This window comes from Fonsecaea monophora, assembly GCF_001642475.1.
Source record: "Fonsecaea monophora strain CBS 269.37 chromosome Unknown Scaff84, whole genome shotgun sequence".
NCBI classification, from domain to species: Eukaryota; Fungi; Ascomycota; class Eurotiomycetes; order Chaetothyriales; family Herpotrichiellaceae; genus Fonsecaea; species Fonsecaea monophora.
In genome coordinates this window covers 41,251-67,435 of record NW_019174015.1, presented here as the reverse complement: position 1 = coordinate 67,435, position 26,185 = coordinate 41,251, and the positions used below count along the sequence as shown (strand labels likewise).

Below are 26,185 nucleotides of genomic sequence, written 5' to 3'. Positions count from 1 at the left end.
AAAAGGGATCTAGTTAGGCTTGCCATTCTTTACTTGAGAAAAAGGGAAACTAACGCGAAGGCCACATGGGAAATTCCACCGTCAATTCTCACGCTACCGCTACCGCCTTCCTGCATTCGATGCCTGTTGACGAGGGCAAAAGTTGGGGCAGTCTAAGCTGTGACGACGGCACATGTCTACTGACCTGGCAGCTTCCGGAGGGTGATCGCCCGGATTTGTTGCTGACGGGTTATCTCCCCGGACTGGATCAATGATACCGATGGTGCCGAGTTCGACATTCTGGACGTGTTCTACAAGGTCAGTGGAAGATCTAGGAGTGATGTGCACCATCCCATTTCGAAACCATTCGTTGAAAAATGTCCATTGACTCCTAAATTCTCCAATACGTTGCACAATATAAGGAGACGGGCGTGATGGATTCTGTCGATTCTGTCACAGACCTGTCGCAGATCTCTCCTGGCTTGCTTCGAAAGTACATCGATGGCTGTCACATGCTCCATCAGCATGATCTCGTCGACGCATACGGCCACCTGTCGGTGCGTTTGTCCAATTCGACTTTTCTGATGTCCAGGTATCTCGCTCCGGCTTTGGTTGCATCCCTTGAAGACCTTGTCATATACAAGATTGAAGATGCACAGCCTGTGAAACCGGATGCCCCAAGAGGTAAGTAAACCATGATAGTGTTCTTACTCGACATTGCGAAACTTGCTTCCCTCGGATGCTCTGAATAATATTGTAACACGGCCAAAACAGGGTTCTCGGAGCGGTTCATTCACTCCGAAGTGTACAAAGCCTATCCAACTGTCCAGTCAGTGGTTCATTCGCATAGTCTGGATGTGGTGCCGTTTTCAATTTCGACAGTGCCGCTGTCCGCGTGTTTTCACATGGCCGGGTTTCTGGGGACCGCTGTTCCCGTGTGGGATGCTGCTTCTGTGTATAAAGACCATCCATCCGACAATCAGGATATGCTGGTCCGGAACATCAAGCTTGCGTCCTCGCTGGCGAAGACTTTAGGGGAGAATGGCCAGGTCAAGCATCCAGTTGTGCTCATGAGAGGTCACGGGATGGTGGTGACCTCTGAGAGCCTGGAAATGTGCATCTTCAATTGTATCTATACGCAACAAAATGCAAGGGTTCAACGCAGCGCAATGGGATTGGGTGGCGACGTGAAGTACTTTACGCAGCGCGAGGCCCACGACACAGGAACGACGACCGGGATGGGAGCTGTGAAGCCATGGCCGCTGTGGGAAAAGGAGGTCGCCAATGAAACCATGTACCGCAATCTAATATCTACGCCCGAGGCTGGACAAGGCTGAGTGGGGAGGGAGTCTCCAGGCAATTCATATACCATATCAGAGATCGCTTGTGTTCGGTCAACTTACTTTATCGAACAAGATGATACTAGAGTTGCCAGGAGTTCTACCAGCGCTTTAGCCTGAGTGCTCTCCAACTGCCTAGGTATTCCCTGAAGCTGCCAATAATGGGGGATGATCAGGGCGGGACAGACACCAAGTCCATGCCAAGGCTTTGCCCCACTTCTAGGCTCTAACTCCCCGGCCATCCCGGCGCAGGATTCCGAGGGCGGAAATAAAGATATCTCCCCTTTCAAAATCACCCCGACTCCGCGTTTTCCAACCTGGTCAGGAGACAAAACAAAAGTCACACAACCCAGAGACTGTCTCATGCAGTATGATAGCCGAGTCTTCTACTGCTTCGCCTGCGGAAAATGAGCAAGACGCCGCTAAGCAACCCTCCAAGAGACGCCGGATTGGCTATGCATGCGATCTTTGCAGGTGGGACTTCTTGACCCCAGACTCCACCTGCACTGTCTGCAGGGCTGTGACGTTTTGGAGACTGACGATTCTCCAGGTTGAAGAAGAATAGATGCGATGGCGAACGTCCGTCTTGCCAGCAATGTCGACAGCGTCGGCAGGAGTGTGTTTACTCACCCCAGAGGGCGCGAGTGAGTGTCACGCAAGAGTAGGTATCACCGTATTGTTATAGTGGGGTCTTTGATATCTCACAAACTAAACAATGAAATGCTAATGCTGAGACTGGGAAAGTTATGTTGAAGAGCTCAAGATGCGGAATGAACTGCTCGAGAGACAGCTTGCGGCCACGCAACGAGCCAATCCACGCCATTTGTAAGTGCTATCGTCGATGGCCCAACCAGCCCTGTACAACGGCTCACAGATGGGAAGCAATACCCCTACCTTACCGGGAGAGATGGAAGGTCCTGTGACGGTACCCAGCGATGATGGGCGAGCCACAAATCCAGGGAGCCAATACGTCTCCCCTTCACAGAACCAAACACTGGACCGTCCCCGCTTGGTGGAACAACAACAAGCCATGCGCATGCCCAGCGAAAGCCACACTGCTGCATCTGATCCAGCAACTGTTCTGAGCGATGCGAACAAGGGCACACCAACTGAGTACTTCGGCGAATCTTCGACTTTTGATTTCATGGCCAAAGTTGGTTCACCAGAGAAGGAAGCATCAACCGTGCGCTCGGGTGTCCCTGGCGGTGGATCCTCTCTGAGAGATCCCAACACGTCCCTCGCAACCTCGTCTCCATCAGTACCGTTGTTTGACCTCTTGAGTGCCGAGTCGGACGATCCATTCGGGCTACCGTCTCGATTCGTGGCTGACCGTCTGGTGGATGCATATTTCAAGTACCGGCATCCGCTTAATCCATATCTGCACGAAGGGACATTTCGACAGAGATATCGGCGGCTGTGGCTAAGTCAAGATCTAGGCGGAGAAGAGGCTACACAGCAGAGCCTGGCCTGGTATGGGCTGGTTAACCTTGTGTTTGCGTTCGGAAGTGATCACGCCAATATCAGTGGCCGTTCAGCTGGCGACCGATCCCGCTACTTCAAAAGGGCAAAGACTCTACTTGTGTCTGGCATGTTACAAATTAGCACCATCGAACTCGTTCAAGCTCTGCTATTAATGGGTCAATATCTCCATGGGGCTCTCGAGCTCAACAACTGCTGGACGGTCATCGGACTCGCAATACGCACAGCACAGGGATTAGGGTTGCACCTCAATCCTGCCACCTTTACTTCAGATAAGATTGAGCAGGAGGTTCGCAAGCGTGTGTGGTGGGGCTGTTTCGTCCTCGACCGAGTCCTGAGCATGAAAGTTGGGCGTCCCACGATCCCAGACGGCCCAGGAATCGAAGTGGGAATGCCACTGGCAGTAGACGACGAGTTCCTGTCCAACGAAGAGGACCAATCTGTTCAGCCTCAAGGGGTTCCTTCCAAGCTGGAGTATTTCAACCAGGTTATTCCGCAGTGCCGGTTGATGGAAAAGATCCTGAAGACTCTGTACAGCGGTGACGGGCTCGGCGACAATTCGCAGAAAGCAAGGCCCGTGATGGACACAACTCAATTCCTGGCCCTGTCGATCCAGCTCGATGGAGAGTTGACCACTTGGCAAGAGAACCTCCCGAACCATCTCAAACCAGGGGCAGAGGGTCTGGAGTGGCATTTTGAGCGACAGAGAAATGTTCTGCTTATGAGGTGGGTGTCATCCGCTCTCGGGTTTTCTCAATTGGCTAACAGGTGGGTTCATGCAGATATCTTCACGCGCGACATCTGATCCACCGCCAGACGCTGTTGCTTTACATCACGCGGCGAGTCACGGACCATTTCCAGCGCGAAATTATGCTCAAATGTGTCAAGCGCTGCGTGACGGCGGCCTACGACTCGATCACTCAGATGGGAAGTTTGCATCATCAGAACAAGTTATCGTCATTCTGGCACAACTCGCACTGTAAGTGCTCTCCGATGGTTGTCCCATTTGACGAGAGACTGATTTGTTTCTAGATGTCTTCGCGGCACTTGGTGTCCTCTTGGTATACCAGACCGTCGAACCCCAGTCCAAGGCTGATATTGCTCTGCCGCCGAATGTGGACGTCGACCATGCTGTCAGAATGGGGCTTGAGCTACTTCAACGTGTGGGTGGCCAAATGCACCCACTTGCATCTCGATATGTCCAAGCCATCCAACAGCTACGAGCTAGGCTGCAAGCCCTGCCCACATCGAGGAGCAAAGCTCCGTCGCGAGAGATGAGCAGCTCCGACAGGAACGGAGCACAGACCGGGGCTGTAACTTCTGGAAATGCCAACACCAATCAGCCGCAAGTACCGGCTAATGCCGTCGGGTACCAGTATCCTCATCAAGCCCAGCATCAACAAGTCGTAAATCCCCTATATCCTGCCTACACGCAAGAGGCGTATCATGTGACGGCCGGTGAAGGGTCTCTGAGGGCTGGATTTGAGGACGAATTTGCCAATATCGAGAGCATGTTGATGGACAGCACGGGCTGGACTGGCTTGATGGATGATTGGAGTGACAACCCGGTACGTGGCACGCTCAAACCCTCTGATACTTCTGAAAGGCCTGAGACTAACTAAACCCCGTGCCAAATCCCTTAGACCTACGCCAGATTCACATACAATGGATTCGCTTGAACCTCCCTGCTCCAGGCAGTCCACGGTCTGAGAACTGTCTTTTCATTGATCCCGGTGCAATCGGCCACCTCATCGTCGTCGAGAAACGTCAGGTCTGTCGCTATGCCGTCGTCCTCCCCGTGGCTGCGGGCACTGGATCCCAGCGTCAACGAGCTCGTCAGCATCACCGCCGTGGTCTGGACAATGGCATTGTTTCTCGTGTAGATGGACCGAAAAACACAATGCTCGATCGACGTGGCAGCCACACTCATCCCGTGGCCTCGCATCAATACAACGCTCCGGTCAAGGTTGCCGCCACTGCCGGGTGTATTGGTGAACAGTGCCGCAAGTGCCGCGCCGAGGTGCTCGGAGCGGATCAGGAGGTCTTTGATGTCTCCCTGCCTGAAATGCGGACGAGGTTCGAAGACTGGCGTTTCTTTCCCTGCAATTCAGAATTAGTATCATTCCCATTTCCGGTGAGCTCCCCTTTTTCTTCATCTCAAACTGCCGTCTTCACACCATCTCGCTGACCGAGACTCGATCAGAAGGGAAAAAAGGCTGACCCGTGCAGAAAATGCGTGGAACACGGCGACACGACAACACCAAGGGTCGACGAGACTTACCCAGAAATCCACTCGTGTTGACACAAGCCTTGAGCCCCGAATCCCCTCTGCCCAGCAGTCCCCACGGAATGACCTCCCGCGCGTGGCTGTGGCACACGCTCTTCACGGCCGCGAATCGTTTATACAGCTCCGAGTGGATGAAGCGCTCCGTGTAGCCCCTGGGGGCGTGCGGGTCGACGGGCTCGGCGTCCTCGACACGGTACTCGACAATGTCGTCGGGCGAGGCGACCAGCGCGGCGGGCACGTAGCGCGCCATCAGGAACACGGCCGGGTTGGTCGGGTGCCGCACGCTGATGTGGCCGTAGGCGTCGAGGACTTGGCCCTGGTGGTGGAGGATGTGGTTGGCCGTGATGAGGGTGCGTTTGGCTGTTGAGAGATCCATCTCTCTCGCGACTTCTCGAGGGTGTTCGCTCCTTTTTTTCTCGTGGGGTATTAATATCCTTTTCGACAAAGAACAGTAAGATGATGACGATGATAGTCACGGTGACGATCGACGAGAGACCTGAACGACGTGTACGTTTCCACCCGCCGCCTCGTTTAAAGAGGCGACCTGGGGCAAGGGACAACTATTACATGCCACTACAGACCCAAGAGACAGGACAGGACAGGACAGGACAGCCGGAGCCAGATTCGATGCACGTGCTTGAAAAGGAACCAAATGTGGATTTCATACGGGACAAACAGTACCTGACATTGTCAATGATTAACTCCGCTTTGGCCGTGGATATGTATGAAAAAGTCCCCAGCACGTACACGTATACGTATACGTACTCGGTAAAGGATACCTACCATACATACCAAGGTATTTTGTCGGATAGTCTCCTGACACTTTTTCCACTTTCCTGTTTTACACATACATTCCTACACCTCATGAGGTACATAGATTGTCACCTCTGGTGGGCAGGAAAGTTCTGCCCTCCCCTCCCTCCCCTGCCATCTCCTGGGAGAAATTTATCTCCCCGGCCGAAATCGCCTCCCCTCCCGGCTGTAAGCTCCGCCATTTTTTTTTTACCAGCCTGACCCATTCTGCGGGATATGACCCGGCAAAATTATAATATGTGGACTCGACGACGGGACGGGGGTGGACTAGATGGTCTGTTCTATTAGATCAGATTAGGGGTTGTTTGGTCAAGGGCCTGTGTATTTGTTCTCAGGCAGGGATGTCAGACTGAAGGTAAGGGTAATAATGTTTCTTCCTCAGTGGTGGACTGACTGTTCTATACATTATATCAAAGCACGTCTATCACCACCCACCCACCCGCGTACTAGGTCGCAATCACTGTAAAATTACCAAAAAACCCCGCATTCCGAAGCATCCAATTCATGCCCGCCTCGCCTTATCCCCCCAATCTATAGTCTCGAGACCAGTCAAGTTCCAGCCTTGACCCCTTCGTCCGCGAATGTCGTTGTCGTTTCAACCGGGATGTTCGCGTCCGGCACGGGCTCGTTGATCGACCTCCATTCCGCCGCAAAGGCGGTGAGAAAGGCGACACCGCTCACGACGGTGGTGAAGATCCACGCGTCCCTCAACCCAATCATGTACGAGGTCACGACGGCGGCGAGGTCGCGAGGGTGTGGGAATGCCTGTCGAAGGCCCGTCGCTCCAGCAGCCAGGACGCTTGCAGGGGTGACGACCGAGTTGTCATGGGGGAGGCTGTCGATGAGGCGGTTGTTCAGAATGGCCTGGCCGGTCGACACGCCGAAACCGCCACCGACGAACTGTGAGACTGTGCGTGCGTGGGTGACATGTCAGCCGTTGGTATCCTGTGGATTCCTCTAGGTCGGTGGAAAACTCACACATCATGATGCCCACAGTGACAGACAGGTCTTGTCGCGCCGAGACCTTCTGCGCGACCATGACGGGAAGCTGGATGACGATGCCCTGTCCAACGCCTGCGACGATCTGGTATCCGATCCAATGCCCGGCCGAGGAACTCGGAGTCAAAGTATAGTATAGCCCAGAACCTATCGTGATCAAGATGCCGCCTGCCCAAAGGAAAGGCTGGTAGTAGCCGATCTTCCCTAGAAGGATGGCGCAGCTGAAAGTTGCCAGTGCTTGTGGTGGTTTTCGTCAACAAGATTGGCTTGTGATGGGAGGGGGATTGACAACATACAGAATGATAGCACGCTGGGAATCGTGCGCACGCCGCTGTTCGATGGTGACACGCCTTGAACAGCCTGGAAGTAGATGGGAAGAGTGTATGTTCGGGAGACGCCACCCATGTTGGACCTTGAGACACAGCATAGTCAGTCTCGAAATCTGCATCATCGACCATCTTGGACCTTACACGAAACTGTAAATGGCACACGCTGCAATGGTGCGACTCTTCAAAAGTCGTCTGGGAATAGTGGCCCCGTCGCCCTGTGTCCACTCGGCGACGATGAACGCGATGACAAACAGCCAAAAACCAACGAGCAACCCAATGGAGAAGCTGGAGTTCCAGGCGTGCCGGACTCCCCCGTCTTGCAGCACGAGCAACAGACAGATCCAGGCGCCTAATCCCAGGACAACTCCCATGACATCAAACTCGCGGTGGTATTCTTTCCACGTCGGAGCCTGGACCGATTGAGACTGCGGTGGCGTGTTGAAGAGAAGCAGAATGATGAGAAATGTTGCACCTCCAATAGGCAAGTTGATCCAAAAGCACCATCTCCAGGTAAGATCCTGGGTAAAGACTCCACCGAGCACAGGGCCCAAGACAGAAACACAAGCCCAGATGGCACCAAACAGCCCCATCACGATGGACAAGCGTGAAGGTTGGACGATGAATGCAGCAATGATGTAGCTCCCTGAGGTGAGGCCCGAGCCACCGAGACCCTGAACCGCACGCCCAGCAATGACGGCGATGCTGTTAGGAGCCAAAGCGACGACAAGGCTGCCAACTTCGAATATGAGGATACAGGAAAGAAAGACAATCTTCTGCGGGAAGAATTTGTACGCCTTGCTCCACACACCTTGGAACATGGCCAGACACATCAAGAACGCGGAGCCGTACCAGCCGACCTGGTCAACGCTGTGGAACTCTTTGGTGATGGTCGGGATAGCCGTGGCGATGATGCTCTATGTCAATTGTCAGCGTGCTCCTCGTCGGGGAGAATATCCGCTACAGACCGTATCGAGGCCAACTATGAACGTGGCAAGCATCAAGGCAATCACTAGGATCGCTTGTTTGAATGGGCCTGGATACGACGACGTGGCTGTTGGCGTGGCGGTTTCTTTTGACGTCGTCTCTGGCTGTCCTTCGATTGACGTTGCGGCATCCTTGCCTTGGGTGGTGCGGATATGAAGTGACGAGACATCGTCAGATTTGGGATCGCGGGAATAAACTGTGAGGGGTCGCTCAGCAGGTCTATCAAGCAGATGGTCGGAAGGAATGGGAACGGCTGATGGTACCTGCTGCCATGATGAAGAGGGAGGCGCTGAGCGAAAAGGTCCGAGATGCCTTCAATGCAGAGAGCAGCCGTGTCACAAAGACTTTGGGGGTGGTAGCCTCTTCAATCCATTAAACCATCAAGGGCTGATTGAAAAGCAAGTCAGACAGCACAAGGCTGCGCAGCTAGTTTGACCCTCCGAGGTGAGACATTCAAGAATTGTTCCAGAAGATTGAAAATCCATGAGATTGATGTTTGGCTCCGTCAGGTGGGCTCCTTTCCGAACAAAGATCCCCAGTAGGTGGGGACAGTTGAAAGGGGTGGCGTTCGGTACGAGGGTACATACGAGGTAGGTAGTCGTAGGGTCCTCGTTGCCAGAAACTGCTGTGAGTCAAACAATGCCACCCAGATGCCACCCAGATGCCGCCTGAACCGAATCCTGCCACCGAAACTGCATCACTGTCAGCATGATCTTGAGATGGATGTGATTGGCGTTCCTGAGGCAGGGATCTACCGCCATCGACAGGGGAACCCATTGACATTCCTGGTTAGGTACAGCATTATTACTGGCTGGGTCCGACCTCGTTCAGCTGCATGGCCCTAATGTTACTCGTGGGCGGACGCTAGACTAGCGTCCTGATAAACTTGTGCGCTAATCTGATGAGGTTAGTGTATGGCGTTGTAGTGGAGGATTCCCTTCAACTTGACCTATCATAGCTCAACATCCCCTAGTGAAGGTGGGGTTGACATTCGCCGAAAGGGAGGGGTCGCAGTTGCGTCTCTACCAGTGCTCGTGCTCGTACATACGAAGCAAACATTCTGTCGGTGATTCTAATATGCGGCACCGAACACTTTGATCCTCAAAACTTGGGGTAGACACTCATGTTAGGCACAATTCGCCGACTCTCCCCTGGTTTCCTGCAGCGCCTTCCTCATCTCCCCCAGGCAATCGTACCTGAACAACATCTTCCTCACGCACCCAATTGTAAAGTCTGGGAGCTCCTCCTCCGACAGGATCTGCCTCACCATCGCCTGTGTCTCCTTGCTGAGGTCATACCCCACCCCGGTCGTCCGACTCAATAGCTGTACAGCGCTCGCCCTCGTCATCCGTACGCGGTTCCAAAGGGCTAACCTTCCCGCCACCTCGTTCACTGCTCTGACTCCTGTCATGGCCAACCCTAGGGCTCCTGCATCCTCAATCGCCATCCCAGCGCCATTGCCAAGAGTCGGAAGCATAGGGTGCGCCGCGTCACCGAGGACGATCAGATGGTCCTTGTGGTACGTGGGCAAGGGATCGCGGTCCGCCACTCTCCAGAGATACATGTCCTCCTCCTCACAGTAGTCGAGAATCTTGTGAAGATCCGGGTGGAAGCTCTGCATCCGGTCGCGGGCGACTTGTTTTGACGACTGTGTCGTCCATTTCTGCTCGTTGGCAGGCACTTCGTTGACGGCGGCATAAAAGCCGAAGTTTTGAAGGAGATTGCTAGACAGACAGGCCAGGTTAGTCAAAACTTGGTCGAGTCGAGTGAGATGTCACTTACTCCCGACACGGGTACCGCAAAATCATCTGGTCTTGCCTTGCACCCAGAGTGACAGAGGTCCCGTGGGGTGCAAGCTCCATGTACTCTCTCAATGCGTCGTCTTCCATAAGTGATTTTGTCGGCACGCAAACACGCACATTGCTGATCCCGCTGAGTTTCGCAGGTCTCTCTGCACCATCTTCCATGATGGCTTGATGAGCTGTGGATTTCACGCCGTCTGCCGCGACGATGAAATCTGCCCTTGACACTTCTCCGTTATTCAGTGTGATCGAGCCCGTAGAGTCAAAATGCACGGCGGAAACTCCCTCTACAATCTCCACCGGCACACCGGCACCATCTTTTGAGGTGGCAAGATCCCTTAGACAGTTGTGCAGATCTGCCCGGTACGCAGTCATTGACGGCGCTCCACACTCCGTCTCGAGTTGGGCCAACGACGACCGCAGGAGGACCTGAAATGGACGTTGACCCGGTGCTGCTTGTATGAAGACGTCTTCGGTGCAATGCACCATACGAGCACTCTTTTGGTCGACTCCCAGACTCCGCAGGACCTTGACGGCGTTGGGCGATATACTGACCGCGAAGCCGACTTCGTGCTTGTGGCGGTACTTTTCGAGGACAGTGACCTTGTGGCCGGCTTGACGGAGTGCGACTGCAGCAGCTAGGCCGCCAATGCCCGCGCCGACGATTATGACGGTCAGCTGGAGCGACATCTTGAATCGAGTGAAGCAGAAAAAGGGTAAAAGTGGGATTGAAAAGCCCACCGTAATGGTTTACGGGCGAATTGTCAACTTTAGAAGTATCCAAACAGTCTGTTAATTGGATGCCTATGCAGCACGGTAAATACAACACAATAGAGACGTTGCGTACTGGCTCTCTCTGAACGCCTCGAAAAAGAGTCCAGCGGAACCAACCCAGGCCGAACCTGGTTTCTGTGCCGCAATACACCTTCACATATCATATACATTCGGCGATTTCCGGGGTTTGTTGGTACTAATTGGTATCTACGCAGCCAGTATGTATAGAGGTAGCCTGTAGGTGGTCGGACATCCCAACTTCTCATTATAAGCCAAGACTAGCAGCGCTATACAATTGACTTTGTCGTCGACACATTGTGATCGTGCTGGAGAACAAGAAGATGATTTACTCGTTGTTTCTAGCTGGCGTGGTTGCAGGCCTGATCTGGTTCCTCGCCACACCCTTGCGGACAGGACTATGGCGTTTTCCAGGACCGTGGTGGCGTCGTTATACAGGTATCCAGTCAACACGATATTTCTCAATCGACTGATGTGCAATGGAAAATCTAACTCGCGCACCAGATCTCTTTCAAGTGCTCGACACGTACCACGAGCGCACACGTCTGACCATCGTGCAACTCCACGAGGAATATGGCCCTGTGGTCCAGGTTGGTCCTCGCACGCTGCTCTTCTCGGACCCGGCCATGATTGAGCAAGTGTACGGCAACAGGTCACCACTTCCCAAAGTATGCAATTTTACAGACTCTTTACCCACTAGAAGAAATTTGCTAAGTCGGAGCAATACCTCCCTAGAGCTATCACTTTAAACCGTTGCGACACGAGCTCAATGGCGTCGTCTACCCGAACATCCTGGCCATGGAAAGCACCAAGGACCACGCAGCCATTAAACGGCCCATTGCAGGCATCTACTCCATGTCCAATGTCACAAAGTCGGAGCGCTTCATTGACGAGTGTATCCTTCAGTTTGTGCATCAGCTCAACAAGGAGTTTATTGTAACGGAGAAGCCGCTGCCCGTTTACCAGTGGGCGCATTATTGTGAGTAGCAACCCCTTTTTCCTTTGGCGTGTTAACTCTCGACTCACTGTGTGTCTCTACACAGTTGCATACGACACGATCATGAAGGTCACGGCATCGGTCGACTTTGGACTCATGCGGGGCGAAGCTGATCGAGAAGGCATGTTCAAGGGGTTGCATGATGCCCAAAAGTTCCGGTCCATGGTATGTTGGGCGTTTCTGACAAAGAGACAACCCCTTGGGTGGTGACTGTCCACTAACAAGGCAATGCGATCGCGACAGGGCGTCTGCATGCCTTGGGTCTTTGCACTTCTCAAAAGAACCCCTCTGGCCCAGGTCATGATCAAACGCATGGGCTCCTTTCCCCGCCGGGCACGCGAGCTCATCCAGAACAGGAGGGCGCAGGGAAAGACGACCACCAAGACCAACGACCGCGAAGACCTCCTCGACCAGCTCCTGGAGACAAAGGAGAAGTTCCCCCAGACAGTTGACGAGCTGGTGCTGCACGGGTATGCCACGACGCCCCTGTTCGCTGGTGGCGAGTCGGTTGCGGCGATCGTGACGGCCGTGGTCTACTTTCTAGGGAAACAGCCCTCGATCGCCGATAAACTGCATGCCGAACTGCAATCCTCGGGCCTCCAGATGCCGCCGCAGTGGGTGGAGGTGCAGAAAATGACCTATCTCGACGGCGTCATCCACGAAACCTTGCGCTGCTTCCCGCTGGGTGCAGCACTATCCCGCCGCGCCATCCCTCCCGGTCGCGAGTTCGTCCTCGACGACGGCCGCCGTGTCCCAGCCGGCACATCTGTCGCAATACTAGGCGGCGCGACTCATTTCAACCAAGACGTCTACGGCGCGGATGCGCGATTGTTCCGGCCCGAGCGGTGGCTCAAGGGGCCTACAGAGAGCCCCGACGAATACGCCGAGCGGCTACGCTGGATGAACAGGGCAGATTTGACATGGGGCGCGGGTGATCGTGCCTGTATGGGCAAGAACATTGCGCGGTGCGAGATCTACAAGCTCGTGGCGACGCTGTATTCGACGTTTGATGTGAGTGAGGCTTTCTGTTATATTCTCTCACACGTACACCCGCAGAGGGCATTTTTACGTTGGGAGCAGGACTGACCATCTGAGCAGATAAGACTGGTTGACCCGGAGAAGGAGTGGAAGTTGAGGGAGGCTCTCGGGATCAAGCAGGAGGGCGTGGAGGCAACGCTTCGTTTCAGACCTGGGGCGAGTCTCGAGCAGCTTCAAAGAGTAAAGTAGCAAGTAAGGGACGTGTCTGAGTCGGACGACAACGGCGTTTTATCGGTAATATGTAACTATGCAGATAGCTAGTAGGTAGTTACGTCTCACGCTGTTTGCCATGAAATTTCAAGCAATAAACCCCGTAAACGAACCAGTATGGCCCTCTCTCTATACGAGGTAGAAGCGAGGTACACCACCAAGCCTGGCTGAGCCAGACTTTTACGAAGTCAACCTAACCACACACTTCTCGCCCCTAAGTTCGCCCTTCCTAACCATGTCCATCCCCACCAACACCTCCTCCAAACCCCCCTCGAGCGTCCTCAGCGGATGATGCCTCAAGCGGCCCTCATCCAACAGCCTCTGCGCGATCGCCCACAGTCTCTCCCCCAACGCGAAATCCTCGGCGCTCGGCGCCCGCGCGTACGGCGGCGGCCACACGCACCCTTCGCCGTAGAGGCTCGGGCCCAGGACCCAGTCGGTCTTGACGACGGCGCGGGTCGCGGCGACGGCGGTGTCGAAGGGGTCGAGTGAGACGTATTTGCCCCCAGCGCGGCCGAGCGCCGCGAAGCAGAGCGTCGTGGATTCGACGGTGCTGATGCAGTCGAGCGCGTAGCGGAGGTTGTTTCGCGTGTATGATTTCTAGATGATTTGGTCAGACGGGGGACGGATAGACGGGGTCATGTTGTTGTTGTTGAACGGAGAAAAAAAAAAAATAAGAACTGGATCCACGTTATTGTGGTAGAGGGCAGTTGTAATAAATGACAGAGCCAAGGGAACTCTGGACAATGCACACAGAGGGTAGATATATTACACGGGGTTGGTCACAACTTACTATCTGACTCGCACAGTCGGATTCATGGTAGTCAAAAGTCGCCTCGACGCCGTAGGACTTGAGCCGCTCGTTGTGGACCGGCGAGCACGCCGTGATGGGGATCATATTGACACTGTGCCCGCCGATCAATCAGTCATGCCACATAACAATCGATCAATCACCTCCAAACGGTCCCTCGTCAACACTTTCGTCACCCCCCCACTGTCCAACAAAGGGGGAAGAAGAAAGTGTGTATCGTGAATCGGGGGTTTTTTCCTCGCACAGACTCACAGTTTGAGCAGCTGGATGGCGATAGTGGCCGTGGCCGTCCCGCCGCCATAGACAAGGACGTGCGCGGGCTTTGTGACGGGCGTGTCCGGGAGGGGCAGACCAAGCCTGTCGAGCGCGAGGCCCGCGGTGCCGATGGCCGCGCTCATGGTGGCGCCGCCCTCGGTGCTGACCGACGGGGGCAGCTTGAGCCAGAACGGGCCCGTCGGAATGTTGAACTGGCCAAAGGCGGCGCGCAAGGGTCTCTTGGCGTTCATCTCGTACTGCGCGCCGCAGACGCGGTCGCCGATCTCGACGGCCGTGACGCCCGCGCCCCGCGCGACCACCGTCCCCGCGTAGTCGGCCCCGAGCATCGCACCGGGCGTGACGAAGTCGCCCCGCATCTTGGTGTCGCTGGGGTTGAGCGACAGGGCTTCGGTGCGGACGAGGAATTCGTGGCTCTGGAGCGGAGCGAGAGGCGTGTCTTCGCGGATGACGATGCGGTCGCCTGCCTCTGCGACGATGGCGCGGTGGGTCGTCGGCGGGACGAAGCCTCTGGCCGTTTCAATGCCGACGGATCCCATACTGACGAGCTGCGGGTTGTCTCAGCTCCTACACGGGATATATTAGCAGGTGTTGGAGAGTGAACGAGTTTGTGATTTGCCTATTGTAATTGTTGACTGGGGTTGTTTAGTGAGAAAGCGCCCAAGTCGCGGATGATACTTATACCAAGGTAAAGAACGGTACCCCTGTGCTCCGTCATAAGGATTGTGTCGCTTGACGCAGCTGCGCTATACATTCCGTCCCATTGTGGTTCTGCATTGAGCAATCGGTACAAGTAAGTACCTCGTACTCGGTCTGTTCCTCGTACACCTCCTGCAATGGAAGACATGGTGTGGATCCCCCCCTACATGTATGAAGTAGTGGGTCCACTCCACACTAACCCGATACGGGGGCCCATTTCGGTGATTTTAGGCTTTATTCGGACAAATCACCAGACAACCACTTTGGGGAGAAGGAGACGGGGGGTATTCTCCAAGTATCCCTCTGAAACGAAAGAAACAAGAGTCGTCCTCCCTTAGCAGGGGTACAAGAAAAGAAGTACTTTTTCAACGACATGGGACGATAAGGATACACGCGGTCACAAGTGCCCCCCCGAAAAAAAGAAAAAGAAAAAAAGGACAATGACCGTCAAACCCGCCCCGAAAAAAGCCCTTTTGTGCTTCCACGGCACCGGCGCCAAGGGCTCCATCTTCAACGTCCAGATGGCCCGGATCTGCTACCAGCTGCGCGACGCCTTCGAGTTCATCTTCCTCGAAGGCCCGCGCGAGTGTCCGCCCGGACCGGGCGTGCTGCCCATGTTCAGCGGCCAGGAGCCGTACCGGGGCTGGTTCGGCGGGCACGACGTCAGCATCGACGACAGTATCCGGGAGATCAGCGGCGCGGTGCAGCGAGGTCTGGAGGACTGGAGAGAGAGCCGTGTGGATGGAAATGTGGAGATTGTCGGGGCCATCGGCTTCTCCGAGGGCGGCCTCGCGCTGGCGATGCTGCTGTGGCTGCAGCAGGAACAGCGGGAACGAGAGCGACGGCGACAGCGACAGCAACGGGAGCACGGAGAAGAAGACGAGAATGAAAAAGAGGTCGATGATGAAGAGCAAGGAGAAGGCGACCAACTCCTCCCCTCCAACCTCCCACCACTACAGTTCGCCGTCGTCAGCTGCTGCTTCTTCCCTCGTGAAGCGTCGCTGTGGCTGAACGCACGCGCACAGGCCCAGGGCGTAACCACGGCCCTCATCGACGTCCCGACACTACATATCCACGGGAACCGGGACTTCTGTCTCGGCCGCGCTCGTCAGCTGGTCCGGAACCACTACCGTCCACAGTGCGCCACGGTCGTCCAAGTCGACACCAGCCACCACATGCCGACGCAGAAAGGCGACGTCGCCGAAGTCGTCAAGCACATCTGCAGACTCGGTGGCGTAGAGAGCCAAAGCATGGCATAGACATTCTTATTTATTCTTCATCAAGTCGGGCAAATAAGGCGTGTCTTTAGAATGCGAGGCGAAAGTGCATGAGAGTACGGGAAAACTATGAGCTTCCGGTGGCTAATGAGATTATATACTTGAGATCTATTATTGCGGCATCAGCGGGTGCCGGACAACCTGTTTTCAGCCCCGGGCTTTGATCCCCTGATCCAGCACTGCATCTGTGACTCTGAGAACGGGATTCCTCGCAAAGGTGTTCAGGATTGACAAATACCCTTGCATCAGCGCCTCTGCTGCCCCGACCCCATATGTCGCCTTCCGCAACTTGAATGTAATCAACGGCTCTCCCTTGCTCGGATCGTCCCCCATCTGCAGTGTGATGTCGTACGGAGTCCCCGCCCGTGGGATGTCGGTTTCGACAATCTTCGCCTCGCCAATACTTCCGCTCTCCGTCTGGCCTTGCTTGTAGTCGAAGATGGCCTGGAAGAGCGGTGCGTGAGAGAAGGGGTGCTCGGCACTGGGCTTGGTGGGTAGGCCGAGACGGTCGAGGATGGCGGGCAAGGGGACGGCGCTGTGAAGGAGAGCGGCACGCATTTGCTCTTTGGTGGAGCCAAGGGCTTCGTTGAACACGTGGCTGGAGTCATAGGTCAAGCGCAAAGGGAGGTACGATGCGAAGAAGCCCATTGTGGCTTGGTCAACAAGGGAAGCTCGGCCGGAGTCGGCGATACCGATGGTGATGTCGTCGGAGCCAGCCAACCGCGCAAGCAGGATGTGGAACGAGGCGAGGTAGAAGTGCATAGGAGTGGTCTGCTGTTTGCGGCTGCGGTCCTTGATGCGGACTGCTACCATCCGAGTGAGCCTTGTAGAAACCTCGTTCGTGGTCCAGTCGAGGGTTTCTAAGTCGGACGGGTCGTTGATGGTGAGCGGGAGGATGGGCAGCCGGGGTGGCAGAGATTGAAAGAGGCCGGACCAGTAAGCCAAGTCAGCATCAAAAGCTCCTGACGCGAGCTGCGCGCGCTGCCGAATCGCATACTCGACGTAGCTGGGGGCTGGCTCGAGCGGGAGACCACTGTAGAGTTGGCTGACGTCGATAAAGAGGTGTTCGGTGGTCCAGCCATCGCCAACCAATCGGTGGTAGGCGATGATCAGAAGGTGGTCCGTGGATGTCCAGAAGTAGTCAATGACCTTCAGCGTGTCTCCTTTCTCCAATACGTACCTGGCAACTTGGAGCTCTCTAAAAGCTTCCTCGGCAGCCTTCCTATCGGCCACTTTTACGGCTTGAAAAGAGTTCCGTGGTAATCTCATAACAGCTTGCATAGGAACGTTGATGTCAGAGTCAGAGTCTGATATGAAACACGTCCGGAAGGCGTCGCTGCGCTGCAGTGCCTGATCAAAAGCCCATGCGAGACGACCCAGGTCGAGAGGACCTTGCATGTACATGCCGATGGTGCTGTTGAACGTGGCTGGCTCCAGAGGGAGCTGCATCTGCTTCCACGTGTATTCTTGCATGATGGACAGCGGTGCAACGCGCTGAAATCCATCTTCGTCCGCTTCAGAAGGCTGAGAAGGCGGTGTTGGTATGTCGCCATTGTGTTCTACCGAGAAAGTCGAACTTTCATTGGAGGTACCGGTGGTCGATGATGGCGTTGCAGCCGGCCCGCCTTCAGTAGTTGGCGTTACATCCTCTAGAGATCCAGTTTCAACCAGCGGAATCAGGTCGGGATTCAAGCGAGAGACAGCGTCGTCGACCAAGTCGGTAGCCGAAGCGCCGCCCAGAATCTTCAGCAAAGGAACGTCCAGGCTGAGATTTTTGGCGAACCACGAGGCGACGGTCACGGCCGACAAAGAATCCACTCCCTGGTCGATCAGAGGAGCTGTCAGGTTCAGCTCATCAGCCGTGGCGATCAGCAGGGCTCCACGTATTCTGCTAGACACGCCTTCGAGGATGATATCGCGGACCTGCTCGATGGTTTCGGCCTTTGATAGTTGCTCCTTCAGGGATGCGACAGCGCCAGTGGCTTCGTTGCCAGTGGTACGACGGTCAGACATTTTGAATGCGGCAAAGCGTGGGTCGTTGTACCAGGGAATTCGCTCCTGGTCTTTCTCATCCATGTGGACCATGCCGGTGACGAGTTCTACGTCGTCGAGCTCCTGCTTTCGCCCGGCCACAACTGCTTCTGCAAAGAGTGCATGGAGCTCCCACTCTTTGACCTCGTCGGCAAGGAACTTTCGGGTTTGGGATTCATTCTCACGACCGGCGCGGGAAATGAAGCCTACCCCAATGACAGCACCGATATCGATGGTTGATGCGGCCATGCCTTGAGCGCGTCTTTTCTGGGCTGTGGCATGGAGGTATGCATTCGCAGCGCTGTAGGCGGCTTGTCCGGGGTTTCCTACCACCATCACGATTGACGAGAACATGACGAAGAAGTCCAGCGGGTTTGCAGGATCAGACAAACGCTCGTTCAACAAGCGAACACCTGTTACCTTGGGTGCCAGGACCATCTCCATCATCGGCAGCTCCATGTTTTTGAACATGACATCCTGCAGTAAGAGGGGCCCAAACGCCACTCCAGCGATCGGAGGCATCGACCTGCGCACCTCCGCCAGGCCTTTGTCGACGGCGGCTTCGTTGGAGACATCCCTGGTTTCAACATAGTTAGTATCGTATACAAGAATATAACACAATGGCAACATACATGGCCAGCACCATGACTCTTCCTCCAGAGCGAGCAATGTCGTCGATCCAACGTTGGTCGATTTTAGGGACTCGACTCGACAGGACGAGATGGCGTGCGCCATGCTCCACCATGAAGCGAGCAAGCGAACGGCCCATGTCACCCGCAAGGCCGATCAGCAAGTACGTCTTATCGCCCACAAACAAGTTGTTTGACTCAATGGGACGGATACGGCTCGTGATATGTTCGTCTGTCGACCAATCTATAATCGTGTTGCTGGATGAAGGAATGTTTGAAGCCAATACCTCACGTGCAGCGAGAATAGGCACGTCGCTGATATCTCTGTCCTTGTGCACCGTCTTAACAGCATCGACGAGAATCTGAGCTGCCCCTTGAGCGCTCGAGGATGACACCGGCGTCGCCATAGTCTGGAACAAGTAGTCTGGTCCACGGATCGTGCAGGCAGGTGGAAGACACTTGACCACTCGAGAGCTCAAACTGGCCGGGTTCTGATCGGCAAGGAAATCGTACAGCACGGAAACATTCGCTGGCAATTTCTGACGCAGGCTTCGCTCCGTCTCCTTTTCGTGTAAATGAATCCACAGAGCACCGTCTCTTCTGGGAGGAGCCTTGGTGGAAGCATATGTCAGTGAGACACCAGCTGCCGCAGCTTGGTCGCGCAGACTCTCGACATAGAAGCTCGGAGGCTCCAAGACGACGACATTTGTGCCTTTTACTAGGTCAGACATCAAAGTTCTGGCAACAATATCTGCTGTGATGCTAACGAGCGGCGGATTGTCGCACTCTTCTCGGTTTCCGGCATAGACAACATGGCTAGACGGCACTTGGATAGAGGAAGCATTGCTGCTCGAAAGGGCCACCACCATCTTACCATCAGAGCCGACGACGAAACCCTGAATCAGATGATAAAAGCCGAATTGGCCGATCCGGAGTGCCTTGGCAAGCGAATACTGTACCTGGACCTCGATCAAAGTCTCGTTGTCAACAAGAGGACTAATTCGCTCCACGTTGGCTCCAAAGAACGGCTTCCCTTGGTCGTACTCCAGGCTCAGGATCTCCCTTCGGGGGTCTAGATCCGCAAGGATCAGGCGCCGACCCGAGTTGAGTCGGTTGTTCCTGTCCACATCGCGTTTGAGACGTGGTATTAGGACTTTGCCGCCACGGAGGTAGAGCTCCGGCTCCTGCGTCCATAGAGAGCCGCTGTCCTCCCATTTCGCGCTGTACTCCAGACGCAGCACAGTCTCGACTAGGAAGCGAGGCTCCAGATCTTGAACATTGTCAACATCTAGCAATTGGATCTGGATGTCAGGGTATTCATGACGCAATGTCCGGAGGAGGCCGACTGTCATGGCTTGCTGTGCGTGTGTGGTCCAAGCGTCTTCAGTCACCCACAAGACATGTTGGGCTGCATTGAAAATGGTTTGCAGAGCATCAAACTTTTCCTCGTCCAATCCCTCAAACGTGTGTTCATCAAGCTCTGACAACACAATGAAGGTTGATCCGGGTTGTAGGTCGGAGTTGATGATCTCTCGAAGGTTCGGAACAGTGTCCAGCTGACGTTGCGGCAGAATGCTGGCGAGTTGTGAGACGAGTTCGGCCGTCTTCGGCGATGAGCCTCCAACGACAACCAATGGGCCATAGAAATCTTCTTCAACCGTGGCAGTCAGTGGTGAATCCAGTCTCCCTATAAAGTCGTCTACTGCATGGCTAAGGAAGACGCCGCTCGGGAAGGTTGTGCTGTCTGGGTCGAGAGAGCGCGTGTCAATGCCGGAGAAGCCAGTTTTCTTCAATAGTTTGTCCCACTCAGCATAAGAAACATTGGGCGCCAGTACGCGGCCCTCGTCATGGCCGGACCACCAATCGGGGAACAATCCAAAAATGAATCCAACACGAGTGTGCTCGCGGTGTGCAATTTCGATCACAATGAGCCGACCACCAGGTTTTAGAAGAGACCGAACGTTTGTTAGGGTTTCCTGGAGGTTCGGAGTGGCATGGAGCACGTTGGATGCTGCTACCAAGTCGTATGAGTTGGGCTTGAATCCCTGTTCAGCAGGAGGCCGGCGGATGTCGAGCGGTTGAAACTCCATCTTTTCGGCATGCCGCTCAAACTCGTTGGCGGCCGGCTCGAAGAAGGTGCGTGAAATATCGGTAAAGGTGTAGCTGTTGAAAGAGAGCTGCTCATGGTTCAAGAACAGTCGTGTCGCTCCTCCTGTGCCGGCTCCTGTTGCCGTTGTCAGTCATTGTTGCACCTGGAGTTACTATGGCTGTACGTACCAATCTCAAGAACGTCCAAGTTTGGATACCGATGATTGAGTTGCTCCAGAATTCGTTGATAATAGTAATAAGATTGACCATAACTCACTTCTCCGCTGTAGAACTCGGTGAGCAGGCCGTCGTGGTCGAGAAGGTCGAAGGCATTCTCATCGTTGCGGAATGTGTCCAGAGCAGCTTCGCCGACTCTTTGAATGAGGCGCACGAATGGTTGGGATATATTTCTAGAACATTGGTCAGACGAAATGGTAAACTGTGTCGATAAGAAGGTCCCTTACTCTCGGATCATTACTTCAAGGTCGGCGCGAGTATCCTGATCCCATTCTGGTTTATACCACACATTGCGTCCAGCTTGGGTCTCACTAAGGACATGTTCGCACCACTGGATATACTTTGCGAAATGGAAGGATGCGTTTTCACGATCCTCGGCGGTCACATTGTCCAAAACAAATCGGATATACCAATAAGTGATTCTCTCGATAACTGCAACGTCCTTCTTGTCCTGCTCTGTGGCATGTCTTTCGACCTCGTCTAGCAAGGCATCGGGATTCAATGGGCCAAAGCTCCACTGGGTGTACATATGATGATCGTCTTCGGCCGACGGAGGGATAGTGGGCTTGAAGCCAATACCCTCAATGTGAAGCATCGTTGCCTTGGTCTCGGGGTCAAAGACCTCAATATCGCCTTGAAGATTTGTGCCAGTGCTTGATACAGTGGTGGAAATAAAGTCTACCTGACTGGACGACGCGTTGATGTGATCAGCGACCCCCGGGCTCAGAGCGATGCGACCGATACCTGTAGGAACCAGGAGGGATCTCAGACGCCCATCACCTGGAGCGGCATAAGCCCCAATCATGCTCTGGAAGGCGACATCGAGTGTGCTGGGATGAATTACCATGTTTCGGTGGCCGTCTTTCAAGCGGTGGAACTGGATGGCACCGTACGCCTTGCTGTCACCCCGTTTCAGGTTGGTGATTCCGCGGAATTGCTTGGTATAGTTGTATCCAGCCTGGTCGAGCATGTTGTAGAACCTGTCGATTCTAACGTCGTTGAGATGAGCCGGCTCGTCTGAGGCAGTTGGCAGAGCATCGGACGTTGCTGGGCCGTAGGTGATGGTCAGTGTGCCAGTGACTGAACGAGTAGGGCCCGCTTCTTTGGCGAGGCACGAGTCGACGGTGAAGGAATAGACCGCATAGGCATCCGTACTCTGCGACGCGTCAACGTCAAGACTGAGGTTGAGTTCGACCATGCTGTTCTCATCCTCGAAGGTGACCGCCTTGTCGATTTTGAGGTCCAGAACTTCTAGAAGTTGAATGCTCCGATCGCCGCTAAGCTTGACGCCGGCTTCCATGGCCATGACGACGTAGCCTGCTCCGGGGAACACAGTCTGACCCTGAAGCGAGTGACCGTCGAGCCATTCTATATCACGTGGGCGTATGAAGTTCTGCCAGTGTATTGACGAAGGGGTGCTGTGCAAAGATCGCCTGCCGAGAAGGAGATGTGGTTTTTCTGCCTCAAGTAATGCACGAAGGGCGCGAGACTCCTTCCTGTACGAGCGCGAGTGGTCCCAGGAATAGCTCGGAAGCTGCTTGGACACATCACAGACGCCGTGGAGATCAATTGACAAGCACCTGTACAAGTGATCAATATCGATAGCCGCTGAGCCGAAGTGAGACCATAGGTATCCCAGACATGAAGAGAAGGCTTCGACGTCGTCCTTCTTCCGCTCCATGCAGCCAACATACGGGAGGTCGGAACCGGTACAGTTCTGGATGGTCTGCAAGGTTGGATTCTTCAACGCAGGGTGGGCACCGACCTCAATGCAGATGTCGAGGGGCGTGTGCTTCAAAACGGCCAGCTCAACAGCTGACGAGAAGAGGACCGGAGAGAGCAAGTTCTCTTTCCAGTAATCGGCGCTCAGATCCGCGAGCCGCATGATTTTTCCTTCGTAGACGGATGAGAGCCAGGTGCACTTGGCGGCCGCGAGCGGGGAGGGAGTATCACATCCGCAAGCTTTCAGAGCAGCAACGTACGGCTCTGCACAAGGACGCATATGGTGCGAGTGGTAAGCCTTGTCAACTTTGAGAACTCGAGCAAAGCGTGATTCGTCAATCAAAACATCATATGCCTCAAGAATGGCATCCTTATCTCCAGACAGCGTGACACTTTCTGGAGCATTACTCGCTGCGACTGTTATTCTTCCTTCGAAGGCCTCAAGAGCGCACAAGTCGATGGCGTCGTCAAAAGAGGTGCCAGCCGCCATCATGGAGCCTTCTACGCCATCTGGGCCACATGCGTATTCTGCTGTGAGGCCGCGAAGGTGTGCAATGCGGATGGCTTGGGACGCCGATATGAAGCCGGCAGCAAATGCACAAGCTATCTCTCCGGAGCTGTGGCCGATGACAACTTTGAATGTTACTCCTGCCGCCTCGAGAAGCTTGACAAGCATGATCTGGACCGCACAACAGAGTGGTTGTGAGAAAGCTGCATCGTGCACGTTGGAGGCTTCGCCCACCCGGAGAAGCTGGTCCACAAGGCTCCAGCGAGGTCGATATTTATCCGGCAAGCTCTGAAGGCTGTAATCAAGTTCTGAAATGATACTCCGTGCATACCCAACTTCAGTAATCAGAATTCTCCCCATAGCTGGCCATTGAGCACCCTGTCCAGTAAAAATACCCAAGACATGAGGCTTTCTCTTGGTGTCCAATACCACTGGGCTTGTCTGCTTCGCCGAGAGCAGAGCTGCTTCGCGATCGAGAGCATCACATAGTGCCGGCACGGTTTTGGCTTGGATGGTATGGCAAATTTGAAGGGTCGACCTCTTTTTCAGAAGTGTCCAGCCGAGATCTCGCAGCTGAAGTTCTGGGTGGCTGTCTAGACATTGTTTCAAGTCGTCCATGGTAGCTCTGAGCGAGGCAATAGAGTTTGCGGACAGAACAATCGGCGCCAGGCATGGCGTCGGCAATTGCTCCAGCGCTTCCTTTGAGACGGGGACATATGATTCCACAATTACATGAGCGTTGGTTCCACCAAACCCAAAGGAGTTGACGCTTACACGTCGGGGTTGATTGAATTTGAGCGCTGGCCAGGTTTGTCGTTCTGTCACAATCCTGAGATCTGAATAGAATGGAGCCACTCTAGGATTCAGTTCGTTGAAAAGTATGTTCGGGGGAAGGAGTCCATGCTGAATGATCTGCGATGCCTTGATTAGCCCGGCGACGCCTGCAGTCCCTTCTGTGTGGCCGATGATGGTCTTTATACTCCCCACGTACAGGGGATCTTCGTCCACGGCACGTTTTCTGTCGCCAAAGAAAGCCGATGAGATGGCACAGGCCTCTTGTGGGTCTCCTGCTTGGGTCCCCGTCCCGTGGGCTTCAAAGTATTGACAGCGGTCCTCAGGTTTCGTTATATCAAGACCTGCCTCTTTGTAAACCTGTCGAATGAGCGCCTCTTGTGCTGCAGGGCTGGGCATGGTTATGCCAGGGGTCTTTCCGTCTTGATTGATTCCACTTTCGCGGATTATACATTCGATGGTGTCACCATCTGCGACTGCCTGAGATAGGGTTTTGAGCACGACAGCAGCGATGCCTTCACCTCGAGCGTAGCCGTCGGCAGCAGCATCCCACATCCGAGAACGGCCCGTTGGGGAGAACATGTTGAGCTTGCTGGCGGTGACAAAAGGGGTCGGGCCGAGTATTAGATTGGAGCCGGCGGCGACAGCCACCTGGCTGGCTCCTGTTCGAAGCTGCTGGATCGCAAGGTGCACCGCAACCAGGGACGAGCTGCAAGCAGTGTCGATAGTCATACTGGGGCCGTGCCAGCCAAACGCGTATGAAACCCTATTTGAAAGGATTGATGCCGCGGCGCCAGTGGCGGCATAGGTGCTCAATGAATCTAGGTCATAGTTCGAGTTGTCGAGAAAATCTCGCTGCATCAACCCAACGTAGACGGCGGTCGGAGAGCCTCGAAGCTCCTCCATCCTGAGCCCCGCCGAAGTGAGGCTGTCATAGACAGTCTCGAGAAGTAGACGCTGCTGGGGATCAATTGTGTCTACTTCGTTGGGGGAGATGTTGAAGAACCCGGGGTCGAACGCGTACGGGTCTTCTTCGAGAAAGTATGCGTATTGCGCATTGGTTCGGCCATGGTGAGCTCCGTCCGGGTGGTAGTAGCCGTCTATGTTGAACCTCTCCTTGGGAACCTTCTTGACCAAGTCTCTGGGAGATTTCAGAAGGTCCCAGAGTCGAGAAGGGTTGCTTGCACCACCAGGAAAGCGACAGCCGCTGCCAATCAATGCGATGGGCTCTTTGGGCCGAGCTTCGAAGGGAGCCATGGTGGCCAAGCAAAAGGTATTGTGACACAGGATTCCAGTTTCTTCATTTCCCTGAGCTCCCTGCAGTTGGTCGACGCTCCGTCATTAAGAGAGAATGTGGCCTCTACGCCCAGCACCTCTAACGCCGACATTTCGGCTTCGCTAGTGTTTATACCGTCCGAAGTTATGTTGCATGGCAGAGTTGTCTGGACCTAAACTCGCATGCCGATCGCCAGAGAGAGTTGCATGTCTATCAGAACACGAGCATGTACGAGGATCTAGGATTAAGCAATGAAGTAAAGTGTCTTCGGTAGTGACTGGAGGATTTTACCAGGTCGGTTAGTGCCTTGGCTTTTGCACTAGAGCGAGCAGGAACGGGACGGGATTGAGCGGACCGTGCCTGGTACAAACCTTACTAATGCCTAAAGAACACTAACGCCACAAATGCGACAACTTGCTACTGCACAACTACATCCTTGGGCTTCAGAGAGTCCACCTTAGGGTCCTCGGTTGCACCCTCGCCTGTGCCTTTACGCCTCTCAGGAAACCCCAGAAGATCCAGGCTAAATGCTTGAACATGGATCTCGTATCAGAAGAAAACCAGTAGTCGATGCATGTGGCATGTAGATCATCGCAAATTCCAGTTTCCCCAGCCGGGAGGATTCGGATATTTGATAACGCAATTGATCTGTCAACCTCACCTGAAATGTATCTCTCCACTCTCGTACCGCTTTTATGGGGGGCAGTTGCGCTGTTCATGGACTAACCATAAGATACCCCTTCCCCGTAGACCCTGGATGGTTTGTATTGTCGTTGGTGTCCTCATATCACGC

The 26,185-nt window shown here is 54.5% G+C and overlaps 9 protein-coding genes across 9 annotated transcripts; 4 read left to right on the top strand and 5 right to left on the bottom strand.

Moving 5' to 3' along the window:
- Positions 1 to 413: 413 nt before the first annotated feature.
- Positions 414 to 1,316, top strand: AYO21_09034 (hypothetical protein; the record flags this gene model as incomplete). The annotated part of the gene is made up of 2 exons (XM_022658972.1): positions 414 to 663; positions 754 to 1,316. 2 exons carry the CDS (start codon positions 414 to 416, stop codon positions 1,314 to 1,316), a joined length of 813 nt encoding a protein of 270 aa, XP_022508713.1.
- A 573-nt stretch (positions 1,317 to 1,889) lies between these two features.
- AYO21_09033 (hypothetical protein) lies at positions 1,890 to 4,420 on the top strand (the record flags this gene model as incomplete). Its single annotated transcript, XM_022658971.1, has 5 exons — positions 1,890 to 1,963; positions 2,064 to 2,144; positions 2,202 to 3,524; positions 3,581 to 3,777; positions 3,831 to 4,420. The coding sequence occupies 5 exons, from the start codon at positions 1,890 to 1,892 to the stop codon at positions 4,418 to 4,420; spliced, it is 2,265 nt and encodes a 754-aa protein (XP_022508712.1).
- A 23-nt stretch (positions 4,421 to 4,443) lies between these two features.
- AYO21_09032 (hypothetical protein) lies at positions 4,444 to 5,461 on the bottom strand (the record flags this gene model as incomplete). Its single annotated transcript, XM_022658970.1, has 2 exons — positions 4,444 to 4,898; positions 5,080 to 5,461. 2 exons carry the CDS (start codon positions 5,459 to 5,461, stop codon positions 4,444 to 4,446), a joined length of 837 nt encoding a protein of 278 aa, XP_022508711.1.
- Positions 5,462 to 6,447: 986 nt separating this feature from the next.
- Positions 6,448 to 8,483, bottom strand: AYO21_09031 (hypothetical protein; the record flags this gene model as incomplete). The annotated part of the gene is made up of 6 exons (XM_022658969.1): positions 6,448 to 6,806; positions 6,877 to 7,101; positions 7,194 to 7,309; positions 7,368 to 8,140; positions 8,192 to 8,406; positions 8,474 to 8,483. The coding sequence occupies 6 exons, from the start codon at positions 8,481 to 8,483 to the stop codon at positions 6,448 to 6,450; spliced, it is 1,698 nt and encodes a 565-aa protein (XP_022508710.1).
- An 853-nt stretch (positions 8,484 to 9,336) lies between these two features.
- On the bottom strand, positions 9,337 to 10,702 carry AYO21_09030 (hypothetical protein; the record flags this gene model as incomplete). Its single annotated transcript, XM_022658968.1, has 2 exons — positions 9,337 to 9,934; positions 9,993 to 10,702. 2 exons carry the CDS (start codon positions 10,700 to 10,702, stop codon positions 9,337 to 9,339), a joined length of 1,308 nt encoding a protein of 435 aa, XP_022508709.1.
- A 581-nt stretch (positions 10,703 to 11,283) lies between these two features.
- On the top strand, positions 11,284 to 13,028 carry AYO21_09029 (hypothetical protein; the record flags this gene model as incomplete). The annotated part of the gene is made up of 5 exons (XM_022658967.1): positions 11,284 to 11,472; positions 11,540 to 11,783; positions 11,848 to 11,966; positions 12,027 to 12,812; positions 12,900 to 13,028. 5 exons carry the CDS (start codon positions 11,284 to 11,286, stop codon positions 13,026 to 13,028), a joined length of 1,467 nt encoding a protein of 488 aa, XP_022508708.1.
- Positions 13,029 to 13,229: 201 nt separating this feature from the next.
- Positions 13,230 to 14,672, bottom strand: AYO21_09028 (hypothetical protein; the record flags this gene model as incomplete). The annotated part of the gene is made up of 3 exons (XM_022658966.1): positions 13,230 to 13,649; positions 13,843 to 13,954; positions 14,113 to 14,672. 3 exons carry the CDS (start codon positions 14,670 to 14,672, stop codon positions 13,230 to 13,232), a joined length of 1,092 nt encoding a protein of 363 aa, XP_022508707.1.
- Positions 14,673 to 15,272: 600 nt separating this feature from the next.
- Positions 15,273 to 16,091, top strand: AYO21_09027 (hypothetical protein; the record flags this gene model as incomplete). The annotated part of the gene is made up of 1 exon (XM_022658965.1): positions 15,273 to 16,091. One exon carries the CDS (start codon positions 15,273 to 15,275, stop codon positions 16,089 to 16,091), a length of 819 nt encoding a protein of 272 aa, XP_022508706.1.
- A 165-nt stretch (positions 16,092 to 16,256) lies between these two features.
- AYO21_09026 (hypothetical protein) lies at positions 16,257 to 25,373 on the bottom strand (the record flags this gene model as incomplete). Its single annotated transcript, XM_022658964.1, has 4 exons — positions 16,257 to 18,717; positions 18,773 to 20,993; positions 21,047 to 21,267; positions 21,322 to 25,373. 4 exons carry the CDS (start codon positions 25,371 to 25,373, stop codon positions 16,257 to 16,259), a joined length of 8,955 nt encoding a protein of 2,984 aa, XP_022508705.1.
- Between the last annotated feature and the right edge of the window lie 812 nt (positions 25,374 to 26,185).